This window comes from Merops nubicus, unplaced genomic scaffold (assembly GCF_000691845.1).
Source record: "Merops nubicus isolate BGI_N331 unplaced genomic scaffold, ASM69184v1 Scaffold37877, whole genome shotgun sequence".
NCBI classification, from domain to species: domain Eukaryota; kingdom Metazoa; phylum Chordata; class Aves; order Coraciiformes; family Meropidae; genus Merops; species Merops nubicus.
The window spans coordinates 1,371-18,347 of record NW_008620286.1 but is presented as its reverse complement, the minus strand read 5'-3'; the positions used below and the strand labels follow the sequence as shown (position 1 = coordinate 18,347).

The 16,977-nt window shown below is 51.4% G+C and overlaps 2 protein-coding genes across 2 annotated transcripts; both read right to left on the bottom strand.

Annotated features, from left to right (window-relative positions):
- Positions 1-544: 544 nt before the first annotated feature.
- GP1BB (glycoprotein Ib (platelet), beta polypeptide) lies at positions 545-1,096 on the bottom strand. Its single transcript, XM_008944070.1, has one exon. The coding sequence runs from the start codon at positions 1,094-1,096 to the stop codon at positions 545-547; it is 552 nt and encodes a 183-aa protein (XP_008942318.1).
- Positions 1,097-6,919: 5,823 nt separating this feature from the next.
- Positions 6,920-14,028, bottom strand: LOC103776559 (septin-5; the record flags this gene model as incomplete). Its single annotated transcript, XM_008944069.1, has 10 exons — positions 6,920-7,272; positions 7,611-7,713; positions 8,985-9,120; positions 10,114-10,210; positions 11,072-11,173; positions 11,512-11,629; positions 12,289-12,423; positions 12,630-12,753; positions 13,323-13,409; positions 13,932-14,028. Coding segments are annotated over 10 exons (1,056 nt in total), but the record flags the coding sequence as incomplete, so codon positions are not given.
- Between the last annotated feature and the right edge of the window lie 2,949 nt (positions 14,029-16,977).

Below are 16,977 nucleotides of genomic sequence, written 5' to 3'. Positions count from 1 at the left end.
TCACTTGTCTAAAGTTACTAAGGTGATCTGTGGTAGCACCAAGGAAACTGTCTGACCACATTGTCCTAGTGCAGTACTTAAGTGTTCACTGTCCCCCTCTGTCCTCAGCTGACCCAATGCAACCAGAAATATTATGGATGCAATATTCTAGCACACTCTAGGGTCGCTGAAGTACTCTAGCACAGGAGGGATCACGTGCCATAGCCCCTACAAGCTTATGAGCAATTTCAGTTAGTCCTGGTTGCTGTAGTTTACAATTTCCTTCGTCTATGAAACCAGAACCAATCCCAGCTCAGCAATCAAGAACATGCTAAGGAGTTTGAAGCATTAAAATGCACAAGATTAGGTCTTTGGAAATAAAATGTGTCTGATCAGTTCAAGTTCTGCTTCAGACTGCAGTTAGAATCAGATGCTGCACCAAATTGCCCCCTTTAGATATCAAATCACATGACTTTGGCACAGCATCACCCAAGGGGGAGGAGGTCTTTAGTCTTGTGATGTTAATCACTGTTGTAGGGGCTTCTTGAAGAAGATATCCACATGTCTACATGCTGGCACTCCGGGCTTCAGCAGTCATTCTCCGAAATTTCTGCAGGTAGACAATGATGAAGATAACCAAGAGACCCTGCAGGAAAACGAGTATGAAGAGACATAGCTGAGAGAGGAGAGCCAGGCTGCAGTACCAGTACTGGCATGTGGAGATGATCTCATCTTCTGTCAGATAGGCAATGATCCGGTCCTGCAGGTGAGCTGGGGAGGTGCACCTCACATCCCTGTATAAGGTCCGATTCTGCTGCCACTGGAGCCAGGAGCGCAAGTAGAGGATGTCACAGTTGCATTCCCAAGGGTTGCCCTGCAGGTAGACCACCTGGAGGCTCTGCAGGTTGTCAAAGAGCCCATTGGGAATAGAGGTGAGCTCATTGTAACCAAGGTGAATAATTTCAGCTGAAGGGCGAAAAGCAACTGGTAGTTTTGCTACAGTTAGGCCTTTTGATGTGCAGTCAATAATGTTGGTGGCACACTTGCATGGCACAGGGCATGTGGACATCACAAGTGGGAAGAAGCCAAGGAGAGACAAGAGAATCCCACTGTGCATCTTCACCTGCAAACACACCCCTGTGAGACTGGATGAGGAGACCAGGCAAGTAGACGCCACGGAAAAAGTCCCCTCTCTGGGACTGACACCACAGCCCAGGTCTCCCGTTGGTTTGTCCTGAGGATGAGTTTCTAAAGTTGGGTGAATTTGGCGTCCTTCACAGCAGATGTAAGAGATCTGAAAAGAACACAGTTAAAAGAAGTGTTGTACAAATTCTTGGTCTTGCATTACATTAGAGGGAATGTTCCTGCTCTTCCAACCCTGGATTTGAGGTAGGAAATGAACATATGGCTACTGGGAGGCTTAGCTAGAGCCAAATTAATTTTCACTAGTACTCAGAAGTGAACAACAGCTACTTGTATTTTCAGCATTACTGGAGGTGCGTCACTAGGGTAGCCAAGAAAATTTATGTCCAGGGACCAAAATTATAATATGAAACTGCTCATGCCTTATCACACCTGTAAGCAAAGCTTTGTTCATTCAAACTGCAAGAGGAGATTCAGAAATAAATTTACTGTCACCACAAGTAAAAAGCCTTTCCAGTTTCGAAAAGAAGATATAAACAGTCTTTGGCCAGCAGAGAGGGTGATGACCACTGAGGGTCACCTCCAGCAGGTGAATAATCCTCTGGAGCTGTGAACAGTCCTCTGGAGCTGTGAACATGCTGGGACACATGGGTCAGTAAGTTGTCTTTCCATTGCAGTCTCATGCCACCGCTGAACACATGAGCTGCTGTAACTTCTTTAGGAGAAGAACTACACACACCTCCAACAAGGCAGTGCTTTGCTGTGCAATCCATCAAACAAATAAATAAACAAACAGAACAGAAGGGAGCTTTGTTGACTTACCAGAGTAGTTCAATCCTTGCTTTCTTGCTGGCTTTACAATACAGGAGGAAGGTCTCAAGGCAGCCCAGCCAGCACAAGAGTGTTTGCAGCTGCATAGCTGAGCTCACGGATAACCCCCTTGCAGCTGGCTGGCAAGATAAGGGGCAGGCTCAGCCCAGGGATGCCTCCCTCAAGAGAGCTTCCTGCAAGTTTGCTGCACGTCACGGGAAGCTGAGGCTTCACTGAGCAAGTCTTCCAAGAAATGTTCTTGTGAGCAGCGTCAGCTCTCATGTTTCCTGGGGGAGATGCTGACAGTACTGACAACTCTTGATTATGGGCCCATGCACTCAGTCCAACAGCAACATTGTGTAGCCTCAATTGCAAAGTAGTAACTCAAAATGTATTTCAACCTGGAAGGTGATGTCATTGGTTTGTACCACACTGCCTGAGCACTGTGGCCTCTGTTTCTCATCTCATCAGGAAGACTATATTGGGCAGTGGTGAGACCTAGCACTTTGCAGTGTGCTGACTCTGAGGTTTCCCTTGAGGCAGTGACACAAATCAACTCCTAGTTAGTAGTGGAATATCTGCTGAAAGAAATGGATTTCCAGTGACCACATTGGTGTCAATAGCTGAGCCAAGGAAAAAGATCCTCCAGGCACTTGCATCCTCTCATGATTATTATAGGAGCAAAATATAACTCTTGGTGTTTCACTGTCTATATTAAAATATCTAGATTCACTGGAAGGAAGACAGGCTGGGGAAGATAGTGCTTGGAGGGTCTGTTCTTACGGTAGCCAAATGAGTTGGCAAGTCTTGAAAAATGCAGCTTGCAGTTACTGAGAAAGACTGACCAGTCTTCCTTTATTCAGAAGTTGCACTACACAAATACTTGAACAGGTAAGTGCAAGGGTCAAAACTACATTCAGGCAGAATCTCATCTTCTCAAGGCCATGGCACCTTCACAGACATTTTTCTATCATCAGCCTGACTCTAGGCATTGGCAGTGCTCCTGTGGATAAGGCTGCCAGAATTACACCATGAAACTGCTGCTCCATGGGCCCAACTCTCCACTACCTTGTCCTGTGCACACTGTACAGAGCAGAACTTACAAATGCCCTGATGTTAACATGCTGATGTTAACAGAATTTAGGGTGTAAACAGCAGAATTTGGCCCTAACCAAAGGAAAAATCTCTGATGTTCTAAACAAAACAATTAAGCTTTAAATTTCTAGAAAGTTGGAGCAGATCATTCCAGTTGATTCACTGTCGCAGGCAGGCACAGTGAGAAAGAGATCTTGGGCTAACAAATGAACCCAGTTTTTCCTGCAGGGCCTGCTCTCCACTTGGGAGCAGCCTGACTACCACAGCACAAATCTGCTCACCAAAATTACCTTGCCTCACACCTTTGGTGCTACATTTACTCACAGGCAGGTGCTCAGGCCAGGTGGGGCACAGAGCTGGTCTGGAGCCAGACCCATTCTGGCTCTGCATGCCACACAGACTCAACAATGCTCCTTTGGCTACTTACAAAATGGGTTTCCTGGAACTGGATCCTGTCCAGCTGCTGACTGCTGATACAGACACCACTCCTAGGGAAAGCTTAAGGAGAGAAGAACTTCAAGATCATCTTATCTCTAAACAGGCCAGAAATCCCACACAGGAAGCCTTGCCTAGAGCCTGCTCCTACAGAATTAGTTAAAAGGAGAAACAGTGTCTATTTTGCTCTGCTGACCATAATGTATCACCAATGCTGCTCAATAGGACTGAAAATTAAACAGAAAGATGCTGGGTTTTTTCAATGTGTTTATTTCACTGATCAATTCAGGTAGTAAACATTAATAATAATAACAATAATCATTTAATAAAATGGATATGTTTTAAAAGGTTTCTTTTTTGTTCACAATGACAAACATTCAAACAGAAATTTACAAAAAAAAAATATATATATATTATAATAACCAAACAGATGGACAGGAAATAAGAGCCTAGGAATGGAGAAGGGTGTGAGAAGTTTCATGGCAGGAGCAAGACAGCGTTAAAGCACAGTGGAGTTTGTGAGGAGGAGCAGGGAATGCCACTGCAGAGCACGAAGAGTGGGACCCCCTCCTTCCCTGGGGGGAGGCATGCGGGGAGGCAGCCAGGGCTGCACAGGCAGGACCAGCACACACATACGGAGGTCACGCCACGGTCAGGCACGAGGTCCAAGGTGCTGTACTGCCAGCCCCAGCTAGCCCTGGGAGCGGGACACCAGCCTGCGGGCACTGACCCACTCAGCAGGGCAGAGCTTGGCAGAGGTGTGGGACTGTGCCTCGGGGTGTAGGGGTCGCATACGAGGCTGTGGGGGGTTGAGTGAGGGGCTGTGTTAAATTACTTTCCTGTGCACACCTCTCACTGCCAGAGCCAAATGGCAAAGCTGCATTCGTTCAGGAGTACCTTCTCCACTTACTGTGCAGCTCAGTGCAGTGAGACACTCCTCTACTTCTTTAATAAACAGACGCCACCTTCCAGGCCAGAGTCTGAATCCCTGGTGCCCCCCGAAGTCAGTCTCTAACCCTTTTCCAGGCAGCCTCCAAATGCTGGTGCTCTGGGCAGGGAACCCAATGCAAGGAGAGGCGATTCCAGCCGTACTGCTGCCCCTCTCTAGAAGCCACCCACCTCTGGTGCCTCATGCACATTTTTTTCCAAGTGCAATCTGAGCCATCTTTGCCAGCTGGTAGCTGAAGGCTTTAACTCTCTGCAGAGGGCAGACTTGTGACTATTGACTTGATGTAGGAGCCATGTGCACTGAGCTGTTGGAGATTTCCTCACCCAGAGGGACGGGGACAGATTCACCCTCAGCAATCCTGCCTGCCTGTAACTAGTGCACTCTGTCCCCTCCCCAGTACAGAGCACTTCCACACACAGCCCAGAACAAAAGGTGTCAGCTCCTCTATGTCCATGCTTAAGGGTAAAGTTATCTTCTAGGAATTGATCTGTTTGAAAGAGGAACAACTCCAGCTGGACAGGGCTCATTTGCAACAGAACATTCTCCTCACAAACAAGACAAGTGTAAGAAAAGAGGGGACAGGTACTGCAAAGTGTTTCCCATTATGCTAGCACAGATAAAGCTGACAACTCAGCAGTCCTTCTGCTTCAAAGAGTGGCAAACCAGCTCCAGAAAACCTGGAGGAAGCTCCTGTTTTGGGCTACTCCACTGCTCAAGTAAGCACATCACACAAAGAAAGGTTGGATTTCCTCCTTAAGCACTTTGGTCCCGCATGTTACTGAAGACAAGCTGAACCCTTCCCCTCTCCTAGGCTGGCACTGCCACTGTCACTTATAAGCCTAATATTGGGGAGAATGAAGATTAAAAACCATTGTTGGACACCACTCTTGCCCAGCTTGCACTTTTCTGTCAAGGGGCTTCCACCCTCACTTTGTCTTTCCACGGTGTGCCAGGGTCTCTCCCCTGCCCCTACAGCCCATGTTCTGGCTAAGCAAAGGCTCTGTACAGTGAATAACTGGAACCAGCCAACCTATTCACCACCTGGACAAGCCCTGATCAAGCCTAAAGCCCCACAGGGGAATCACACAAACCCAGTGCCTAATAACAGAATTTAAGGCCTGGCTATTCCTGCCCAACAATGCACTTCTTGCCCAGGGAGATCTACTGGGGAGAGACAGAGATGGAGAAGCAGATACACAAAAGGGGAAAGGGGACAGAGGAATCGGGCCAGGAGCCAGAGAAGCAGAAGGGCCCAGCCCATGGCAGCACTCCCTGGAGCTGGATGGAAGAGCCAAGTGTCTCTCCTTCCAGCAGCCTCGATCCCCTGCGAGCGCGGCAGTGTTGCTGCTGAGGTCCACCCTGTCAGGCACATCACACTCTGGGGCTCTGCTCTGGCTGGACTAAAGTTAAAAATACCTCAGGAAGCAGGAACAGGACAGAGGCTGCTGCCCAAAGAGTACTCTTATCTCCACCCAGCAGATCCACCAGCTTTCCCAGCACTGAGACAGCCTCAGACTGGGGAGGGGGAGAAGGGCCGAGTCCTAGGGGAAGGGCGGGGGAGCAAGTACCACGTGTGCTGGTCTGTGTTCAGCCCCACGCAGCGACACTCGGGCACCTGCCATGCTGACCCAGCACCTGCCTGCACAGGCAGCTTGCAGATCTCCAGTACAAGCCTACAAAAACTGCCTCTTTCCCCAGGAGAAGCTCAGAACTTGTGGAACTGCAAAGCCTGGTAGGGCACAGCTCTGCATTTGGGGTTGGATTTCAGCTCTAGGGTTTCTACCCCCTCCAGAGAAGTCTTGGGCAAGCAGTCTGGCTGCCATGGTGCTTTTCAGAGCAGAAAACACACTGCAGCTGTCTGACCAGAACTAAACTGTGAGACACCCACACCCAGCTACTACAGGGTTCTGGGGGTCCTCTGCCAACACCTCCAGCCTGATGTGGGCAGAAGCCATAGCTAAGAAGGTGCTCACTCCCACTATTTTGCCCTTACAGGCAGTAGTCAACAACTCATCATCTCTGCCAGAAAGATGTAACTGTGAGCAGTAGAAGATATCTTATCCTAATTGAACCCAAGAGACCCAGTCCCTTGCTGCTCAGTGCAAAGATCCTGGAGTTTCTTGGTATGAAAACAAAGACCAGTCAGCTAAACAAGAAACCCAGAAAAACATGGGCAGGAAACCAGGCAACCATCAGGACTCCTGAGCAGGTCAGTGCACAGAGAAACTCCAAGCCCCAGCTCTTTGAGCTGGCCTCAGGCTGAGGAGCTGGAACAGCATAGGTCCAACTCACAGGAGGCTGCCTTTACAATGCTTGTGCTGGCCCCAGACAGGGGGAACAGAGAGGGGGACACAGCACCTCGGTTGGGAGTAAACATCTACGTGCATTGACACAGATAGTCTTCAAGTTTGTACACCAGAGAAGCTAGGACTTCAAATACCAGAGCATTCCCAAACAAGAGATTAGTACATGGGAAAGGGAGATCTGTTTCTTTTCTTTTTTCTTTTCTAGGATGCCTTATAGACCTCCCAGGCTATTTTCTTTAAGGAAAAGAAAAAAAGGAGAAAAAAAAAATAATAATTATTAAAAAAGAAATACACATCAGTAAACTGTTAAAGTGAACAGCCTCCTCCACAATCCAGCTGACTGCAAAGCCAGCATTGCTGCTAATAAATTAGAGGGTGCAGGTGCAGCTCTCGCCCACAAGTCTCTGTACAATGGGAAATCTTAATAAACATCCACAGCTCTTGCCAGGCCTCAGATGGTCCCTGGGGGATTCCCTCTGCCCTTTGAGGACCTGCCTCTCACTGATCCTGCATCTGCTGCTGCATCTTCTGCAGCATCTCTTGCATCCGCCGTAACTGCACGAGACAGAAAAGAGGCAGTCAAAAAGGGATCTGTTGTGGCTGGAAGCTAGTGATCTGCACTGGGGGCACTCCCTTGGAGCTGACCAAGGGTTCCCTCAGAGAGTGTTAGCTCCTGCCTGAGCACAGAGGCATCTGTGTCTGGGCTGGAATGGAGCCATGTTTCCCTGATAGAGGAAGCTCCAGCTTTCACACACTGTCCTCCACACCAGGAGTCCATGATGGTGGGAGTCCGGAGTGCAAAGCCCCAGGAGATCCTCTATGGGGCAACCCTGGTGAAACTCCTCAGACACCAGCTCCAACACCAAGGAGGCCCAAGCAGAAATGTGTCTCACCTCCTCATCCTTCATTTTGATCAGCTTCTCTGTCTCAGTGTCCGGTGTTGGGAGAGGCAGGATAGGAATTGGGCTTTCTATCCTGTTGTCCTGAGTCAGCTTGCTGGAGAGATGGAGAGAGGGAAGAAACAGTCAGTCGTGGTTCAGGCTGGCTTGCTCTGGTGTCCCCATGTGATGGTTGTCACTCATGATGCCAGGACCTGCCAGCAACACAGCACTGTGCACCCAGATAGGTGGAGGGGCTGTGGGGTAACCTAGCCCAGAGGTGTGGGATACACACAGATATAGAATAAGACCAGTAATAACAGTTTTCTGAATAGAAGCTTGTGGGAAGCTAACAGAGAAAAATCCAAACCAGGCTTACAGTGAGTGTGTGGTAGTGGCCAAAGATGCCTGGGCTGAAACTGGGAATCCAAGATGCCACTTGCCGGCATTCACCACTTGGAGTCACCCTTGGCTCATTATTGAGTCAATTCCAGCTTGGAATATCCCAAAACGTCTCTCTAGAGAAGGACCCTTATCCCACTGCTAGAAACGTTCACACTCTGGTTTTACTGCACTGATTCACTGGCAAGAAACCAGCCACGACATGAGAAATGGTACCAAACATAAGGTTTTCTTAAGCCCAGTAACTGAATTTTCATTGTGTTGTTCTTTTAATAGATACACAGCCTACCCAAACAGCAGCTGTGACACTTCCCACAGATCTCTAGCACTTAATGTATTTATTTTTGGACTCTGTATTCTCACTGTTGAAGAAGACAAGCTCGTCTGCTATGCAAAAGTACTGACATATATCGTGTGTGAACAGAATGTGCCAACCTGCACGTTTGCACACATGTGGGACTGTTCCCTGCTGAGGCGCAGCCATTTCTGCTCTGCAACGTGGCAGCACAGAGCTACCCAGCCAGTTCAGGCAGGAAGTGAGGGGGCTAGTTTACAACAGATGAGCCAAGACCTACTTGAAACCTAAAATTTGTCACCAATATTTCAGTTATGAAAGGGAAAAGCAAAACAATAGGTTTCAAATGAGAAGCCCATGAGTGTTCTCTCTTATATTTTCTCATCATTGTAACTAAAACCACAGAGAATCAAATGCAACGGGACGACAACGCAGAGAAATCTTTGGAGACGTGTTCAGAGTCTTGTTAATTGCCTGGCCTCTGTTGTCTGAGAAACAGCTGCATCCCAAGGGTCATGCTGTCATTTGGACAGAAGAGTAGACTGCAGATCGCCTTCCTCTTTGGCTGCAGCCCAGCACGTCTCCAGCAGACTCCACAGCTTCCTGACTGACAAGCCATTTTGAGGGCAACCCCAGCCCCGCAGAGAGCAAGACAACCCTGCGACCCACCAGTCGAAGCACTGGGGACCCACCTGGTCATCTGCTGGATGCACTGAGCTCGGTAGTTCTCGTAGTGAACATCACAAGTGACGTCCTTCAGGTCGTGCATGTGTGTCCGGATCAGCATGTTCCGCAGCTTCACAAAGTCACAGTGCGCCTGGTTTTCCACTGCAGAAGCAACAACAGGAGAGTTCTTGGATGTCACACCTCACCAATCCTCTCCAGGGAGCCCCTTCTCACCTCCCAGCACCCAGGCTGGAACACAGGTCCCCCCAGGGTTCCTTCCTCACCCTCCCACCCCCCCAGCCCTGCTGCAGGCCTGCTCTGTGCTTCTCCATGCTGAGGCCAGGCTGCTGAAGTCACTGTGTTCCCAGGACTTTTCCTAGGCAAGAAGATTAATTAAGCACATATAGCAGAACTCTGAAAGTGGAGGCTGCTCCCAGGCACCTGGGATGTCACTATTACAACCTGCATGAGCACAGCCAGTGCGGGACAAAATGCTCATCTCGGAGTTTAGGACTAAGTGAAAGGCCTCTTGTAGGCAAAATCAGGTCCGAGAGGCAAAGCCATGAGCAGGCAGCGGTCTGGAGAGCTGAAAGAGCTGCTGTTACCACAGGGAGCCACGCTCCAGGCAGCACTGTGGGACTCTGCAGGGAAGCACCATGCTCAGTACCTGTGTGCCTGCTGTGGTGATATCTATTTACCTCTCTGCAGGGCTGGGGGAAGCCAGCTGTGTCAGGCCCAGGGTTTCACAAAGTTATTCCCACTGCCAAATGCCAGCACCCTGAAGGACAGAGCCCCCTCAGGAGCCAGCAAGAGAGCAGAGCCAGCAGCTGGGCAGCCCAAGCAGCCCGCACAGCCCTTGAGTGCACACACAAGCTTTTGAGATCTAAAGCTGCAAGACCTTAAAGCAATGCACCAGCATGGGGGAGCCAGCAACAGCAGCAAAAGCCATCCCAGGGTTATTCTACTTGCAGGCCCCACGAAATTCCTCCCTTTATAAAGAAGACAAACGCATCGTGCATCGGCACAGCCTCCAGCCCACCAGCTTCAGCACTACAGAGGCAGCAGCAGAGGAGGGTCCCTGTTGCGAGTGCCTGCCTGTCCTTCCCCCACCCCTGCCTGTCCTTCGCCCAGGGTGGGCTCCAGGCACCAGCTTACCTTCCACAATGCCCCAGGGGTAGAGCCGTCCGCGGACTCGCTGGCCCTTGGCCTCCACCACCGTGTTACTGCCGATGACGGCAAACGGAGCGCTCTCCTGCAACGAGAGGCGTGGCTGAGCCCCGGCTGCCCAGAGCCCTCCCCCCCGGGCCAAGCCCAGGCAGAGCACACCGGGAAGAGGAAGGTGCTGGTAGGGAAGGCACAGGGACATCCACACGTGCCACAGAACAGGACACCACAAACCAGCTGCAGAGAAAAGCCTAAGGCACTGGGCCTGACCTGCGGGAAGCTCGCTCTCTCTCTCTGCAGGTACCTGCATCCTTTCTTTGAGGGAAGCTCTACTAGGAAGCCAGAGCAGAGAGGCTGGGAGACCAAGCAAGTGGGCCAATATAGGCCAAGAGCCTGTCTAGACAGGGATGCACAGGTTGTGCTCCCCTCTGCTCAGGAGTCAAAGCCAATGGAACCTGTCTGGCAGGGGAAGCGAGGCCGTGCTGCATGCACACACAGGGCTGGCTCAGCTTGGGAGAGGGTGAGGGTCTGGCCTGGGCTGCTGCTGTCTCCAGACAGGCCTGTATGATCATGTTGCTTCCCTGCATGCAATTAATGTGTCACAGTGGTGCTTCATCACTCACAAATTGCTCCTCCTTGCTGACTGTAGCACTCAAATAGGCGCTTTACAAATGCTGCACAACCCAGCCTTCATCTTAAACATACAGGCTGGGGTAGACCAAAGGAAGACTGATACTGCCTGGTGGGAGAGCAGAAGTGCCATGTCTTCATGCCACGCTTGACTTCACGGCACCAGCATGGACATTGACGCTCTTTCCAGACCATCTACCACATAAGCTATCATAGGCCATGCCCTGGCTATCAGTAACACAGGCCTTTGGCACACATAGGGAAGCTCTGGCTCTTTCTGGAGCCTGACTTCCAGTCCCCTGCTGAGCAGGTTCCTTACCTTCAGCTCTCTGTCCTGCTGCTTGAACTCCTCATCTTCATCAGAGTCACACTCAGGAAACTGGTACACTTTAATGCCAAATTTGTCAATCTCCTCCCGGATCTGAGCCCATGGAAGACAAAACCAAAAGGATGCACCACTGAACACCACAGAAATGGTGGGTTTATGCCTTGTTTGTGCTACCATGGGTTTGGTGTAGCCTGCCTACAGATGGTGAAAGGACTTGATGTTTCTTCTAGAGCTGGCCTTTCTGCAGACACCTCTTCCCTTTCTCACAGCAGAGCACTGCTGCAGTAGATCTGCAGGTATTGTGTGTGCCTATATAGACACACACACATGAGTGCATGCACTATATACATATATGTATTTATCTCTCCTCCCTCCTCAGCCCACCCCTGCTGCCACATCAGGTACACCCCTACAAAGACAGGGCATCTCACCCTCTCTTTTAGCTTCCGGATCTCAGAGGGGATCAGGCAGTCAGCTTTGGCAATCAGGGGCACAATGTTGACCTTCTCATGCAGAGCCTTCATGAACTCCACATCCACAGGCCTCAGCCTGCAGCAAGGACAAGGAGGGACACATTAGCCAGGGCACACCAGGCAGCTCCCCCTCCAGCCTCTCCCACCCATGCAGCATGAAGGGAAAAGGAAAACCCTGTCACAAAAGCCTGAGGCAGCCCGCAGCTAGGGCTGTATCTTCAGGAAAGCTGTCTCAGATTTTAGATGCTGAATGCCTCACACAGACCCAGGCTGATATTTGCTCCCTGACAGGCCACATACTCCCCAGGCCACAGCCCAGGACCTCCCTTGAGCTGCCCTCTGCCACAGGCAGCCACCATGTCCCCTCCAGCTGCCCCAGCCTACGCTGGCACACAAGCCAGCAAGAAGCAGGGACTGAAGGCAGCTTAAAACTCCCTTTTCTGCCCATCAGTCATGCTTAGCTAGATAGGAAAATACAAGTCTGTGTGGCATTATTTCTCCTGATTTCCAGAACAGGCTGTAAGGCCTACGGGAGACCCACTCCACCTGATCACAGGCAGTCTGTCATGCCAGCAAGGGGGAGGGTGGTGGTGTGTTCAGCCAAGGGAGAACATCCTATGGCTATTCTCCTGTGACAACAGCCCTGCCAATGTACGAGTGAACAGGGCAATCCTGGGACAATGAGGGTTTTCCCTCTGGACTGTCACGTGCCAGCCCTGGCGTGGGGGCTCTCACCCATGTCCGAAGGGTGAGATGAAGTACAGACAGCAATGCACTCGGTTGTCCTGGATGTTCTTCCTGTTCAGGCCACTCTCGTCACGGAAGTACTGTTCAAACTGCTGGTCGATGTAGTCGGTGATGGGCTTCCAGCTGGGAAGGGCAATTCAGTCAAAACATAATCGTGTGTTTAACAAGACAGTGTCTCTTAGGGATTATGAGACAGCATCATCCCCTCCCTGCTGCTAGACCCCCTTCCTGTGAAGCACCCACAGAAAACAGACCAAGGATGAGGCTTGGCTAGGACTAGGCCAGGCCTAGGCCAAGGGCTAGGAGGAAAGCAGCAGTCCCCTGCTCACCACTCAGTGTTGTTAACAGCATCTCCAAAGCCTGGTGTGTCCACTATGGTCAGCTTCAGCTTGACACCCTTCTCCTCAATGTCCACTGTGTGCTTGACAATCTCCACTGTCTGGTTGATTCTCTCTTTGAACAGGAATCCATGAATTAAAGACAGGCAGTAATGCTAGGCATCCCCACTCACACCCATGACAAGCTGACTCCCTCCTTATCACTGAGCACAGGGAGCAACATAGGTTTCAAAAAACCCTGATCATCCTCTAAGGGCCCTCAAGGGAGCGGTACTGTGGGGGTCCAGCAGCAGGCAGACAGACTCAGAGAATATCCACAAACCTCTGAAGTGCTTGTAGCCCAGCTGTTCTGAACATTTTGTCCAGTCACTTGGGAAGGGGAATCCATACCACACGCCAGCACCCATGAACAAAAGACTAATCTCAACATCTCAACCCCAAGGGCAAGAGCTGCTCTGCAGCCTCATCTTCCCTCCATGGGACAGAAGAGGCCTACAGCCAAACCCTTTTAGCTCAAATACTAGTGCCTCTGCAACAAGCAATGGAGAGCAGAGCAACAAACAGGGCTGGGATCCAGCCAAACCTGTAGCTGCTGCTGAAGCAAGGAACCAAAGTACTAGTCCTTAGGACAGTGTAGATCTGCAGGCACAAAAAAGTGTTCATCCCGTTTTGTCCCCAACTTACCCTCTGCATTGAGGAGCTTTCTGTCTTTGTAGAGATCTGTCAGGAACAGGCTATTCACCAGCGTGGATTTGCCCAGGCCGGACTCTCCTAATTGACAGAGCACAGAGAGGAGGAGGGAAAAGCAAGTAACACAACCCACTAATTGACTTATAAATGAAACTCTGAACAAGGCTTTGAATCCTGAGCCAGAGGAAGCGAAAGAGATGAGCTGTCAGAAGCTGTTTATTGGCATTACATTTTTCCAGCAGTGGGAGGACTTTTGCTGCTGGATGTCTCAATTCTTGTGCAAATGTGATCTCCCAGCTCCTCCAACCTCATTCTCCTTCCTTCCTCTTGACCTCTGGCTGGCCCTGCCTTCACCACTCAGACCAGCAGCCACTCTGTTGGAGGAGAGGCTTGCTCGACTGGGTCAGGAGTGGCTCACTCCTCCTGGAGGAACTCTCTGACTGCAACACAGGTTGGGGAGCAAAGCAAGTTCTGAGACATGACCAGAACAGAGCGAGAGGAGGATCCAGGTGCTAAGGGAGTACCCAAGGGAAGTGAGCAGAGCTGGTCCCCTCCATCCACCCACCACGTGGCCCAGCCACCTCCATCCACAGGCAGTCTCACCTGCGACCATCAGGGTGAAGTCAAAACCCTTCTTCACGGATTTCCGGTGGACCTGGTTCGGCAGAGTGGCAAAGCCCACGTACTGCTTCTCATGGTCCTGCAGGGCAGAGGTGGATGGGAGCAGGTCAGGGTGTGCCACCCCTCCTGCTCAAGCCTCACACTGTGGCAGGGAGTTGGACTCATAAAGCCTCCGAGGCAGAGCCAAGTGTTGGAGGAGAGGTCGGTCCCTGCCCCGGCAGCTGTGTGGGGCAGGGTGTGCATCTCCTCTAGGCTCAGGGACTTCTGCATCTCCTGCAGGTGAGCACAGAGGGCCACGTCCTCCCAGCAGCCCTGCTTGGCTGCTATCACCAGCCAACACAGCAGTTCATGGCAGCCTCCCAGCAAAGAGCACAAGGGAAAAGGCACAAACCACCATTCCCACCAGAAAGCACATCTGGGGCTGGTACTGACACACAATCGTCCTAACTCTTTGCTTCTCCTGCACAGTCGCAGGCTCCCATTACAGCAGGGTCACCACACGTCATCTCCCCCAGGTCTTTCTGAGTCATTTCTACATCTCTCACTCCAGAGACACATGTGGTACATGATGGTACAGAGCTTTCTGTAATTAGCACTCAAGGGCTTGTGGTGTCCTGAGCCACGTCTAGAGGTGGTTTGGCTCCTCCTTGACCTGTGAGGGGATTACTTCTTGCTGTGTCACAGCCACTCCTGGCTGAGTAAGAGGAAATCCTGACTAATCTCTAGTGTTATTTCTGGAGACAGAAGTTCGAGGAGTACAGTAAGTGGGGACACGCCGATGTACTGCTACCACAGATGAGATGTAATCCCATCTTGGGCATGGCATTACAGACAGCATTGCTAGAGGGTCACCTACTGCCCACCCCCCCAGGTGCAGCTCTATCACAGAGTGCTCCCTCGCAGCCTAAGAGCTGCAGCCCCCAGCATGACAGAGACTCTGGGGCAGCAGCGACACGAGCAGTGGAGTGTTCCACCAGCCAGGAGCAAACACACAGCACAGGGTACGTCCCAAAAGGTGAACTCCGATGGTCTCCAAGACTCACAGCCCTGCTCCAGGTACTGCCCTCGGCCCGGGCTCAGCACGTGGTGCTCACGGCTCAGGCAGCTGCAGGTAGCCGTGGGCCACGCAGCCCGGCCGCTCCAGCCAGCCCGCCTCCAGCTGAGCAGCCCTGGTCCTTCAGAGCCCACTCCCCCACGGCAGCGTGTGCCCCTCCCCAGGCCCCATTGCAGAGGGAGGGTGGACACAGACCCTAGCGAACACTTCCCTCCTCACATACTTTCTAAGCTAGGCCCAAGGGGAAGCAGCCATTCACAAATGCCTGAGCTAGAGGCATTGTAGACTCTGCTTTTCAACATCACTTAAAACAAACACACCTCTGGGATTCACACTACAAGCAAATCCAAGGAGCCAGGAGTTCCTCAAAAGCAGCTCCAGCTCCCACCAGCCAAGAACCCCTTCATCCCACAGCCCTCCAGCACTGCTTGTCCAGGCACAGCAGGGAAGGCCTCTGGTCCTCAGTTTAACGATCTTCTCCATTCCTGGGGCAGACACTCAAAGAAATACAAATTACAACCCAGTGTGTCAAGTTTAGTGCAATGCTGACTTTTACCTATTTTCATACTGCAAGTGGGCAATTGCAGCTCCTGAACAGCCCTCTACAGCCTCTGGCTCCATGTCCACACATGGGGCACCCTCTGCCAGGCAGATAGCAAAGTCCCACTGGGCACATACCGCAGGGAGGAGACAGTCTCTCCTCATGATTTATGGCTGCTCTGGAGCTGCCCTCTCAGACAGGACACACAGAGTTGATGGCCATTGTGGTCCAAGGACTCTGTTCCTCAGCACAGTTACCACCTTCTAGAAATTTAGGTTTGGCTTGGGTCTCAGCCTTGTTCACTTTACCCCTGACAGACAGACTCACCATGGGCTCTGGTCTCCCCCACCTCATCCACTTGCTAACGTGGCTGAAGCAATGCTATTTCACCAGCCCACAGTCCAGAAAGGCAGGAAGGGACACAGCAAACGAAATTAGAGAAGTGGGGAGAATTAGAGAGTGCCCAGAGCACTCCACTGGCAGCTCTAACAGCTCAGGTAAAATGCAGTGGCATCCCAAAGCAGCAGCAAAAGCCCAGGGTGAAAAGTCATGGCAGCTCTGACAAGGTGCATGAAATAAAGCAAAGCCTGCCTGGGGGACACAGCCAACAGCCACCCAAAAGGCCCAGCTATGGGTAATCGTGAGGTGTGCAAAGCAGGCCGAGAAATCTGATAATGGCAAAATGAAGAAAACAAGAGAAAAAAAAGGCCACTTCCAGCCTGTGTCCCTTGGTGCCAGAGCTGCCTCCCAGCTGCTTTGCTGCTCCGTGGAACACACGAATGAACACAACCAAAGCACACACGTGGCAGCCTGCACCTCCCCCTGCGAGGGCGAGTGTTGCTCAGCGAGTGGCACAAACGTACAGCATCCTTCCCTTGGGCCCCACATGCAGCCAAGCTTTGGGGCAGTGCAGGAAGAGACCTGCCCCAGTCCTTACCAGGCACCAGCCTCCTGCTCTCTCCAGCGCCTTCCCATGTGCAACAGTACTTGTAACGTGCTAATGAAGCCATTGCTGAGGCTTGGGGGGAATTTCTCTTATTTTGGTTTTTAACCTAGGTGACTAAGGGCTGACAATGGAGACACTGGGGAGCTGAGCTCTGCTGCAACTCTGCTTGCTTCAGCCAAGTGTAGCTGGCTGAACCTGATTTCTTGTTTCTGTTCAGCCCAACCAAGTGTGGATTCACTGCAACCCTAGTCACCTCCCCATAGCTTGGTGGAATCATAGCACTGAATGAGCAAATCCGGGCTGGCGCAGGATGCGGCCCTTTACCCACCACTCATGCAGTCATCTGCCTCACAGTAAAGAAGGTTGGTGCTGAGCACAATACCAAAGAGCTCCCCTTGTAGCAGGAGGCAGCCAGAGTCACAAGGGGAAAAGCTTTGCCCCCAGCCATGCCTCCCTCTGACCAGCCACAGAGGCACTGCAGAGCCAT

What these genes read in the sequence shown, in the direction of transcription:
- GP1BB (XM_008944070.1), bottom strand. Translation starts at nt 1,096, where the DNA reads ATGCACAGTGGGATTCTCTTGTCTCTCCTTGGCTTCTTCCCACTTGTG.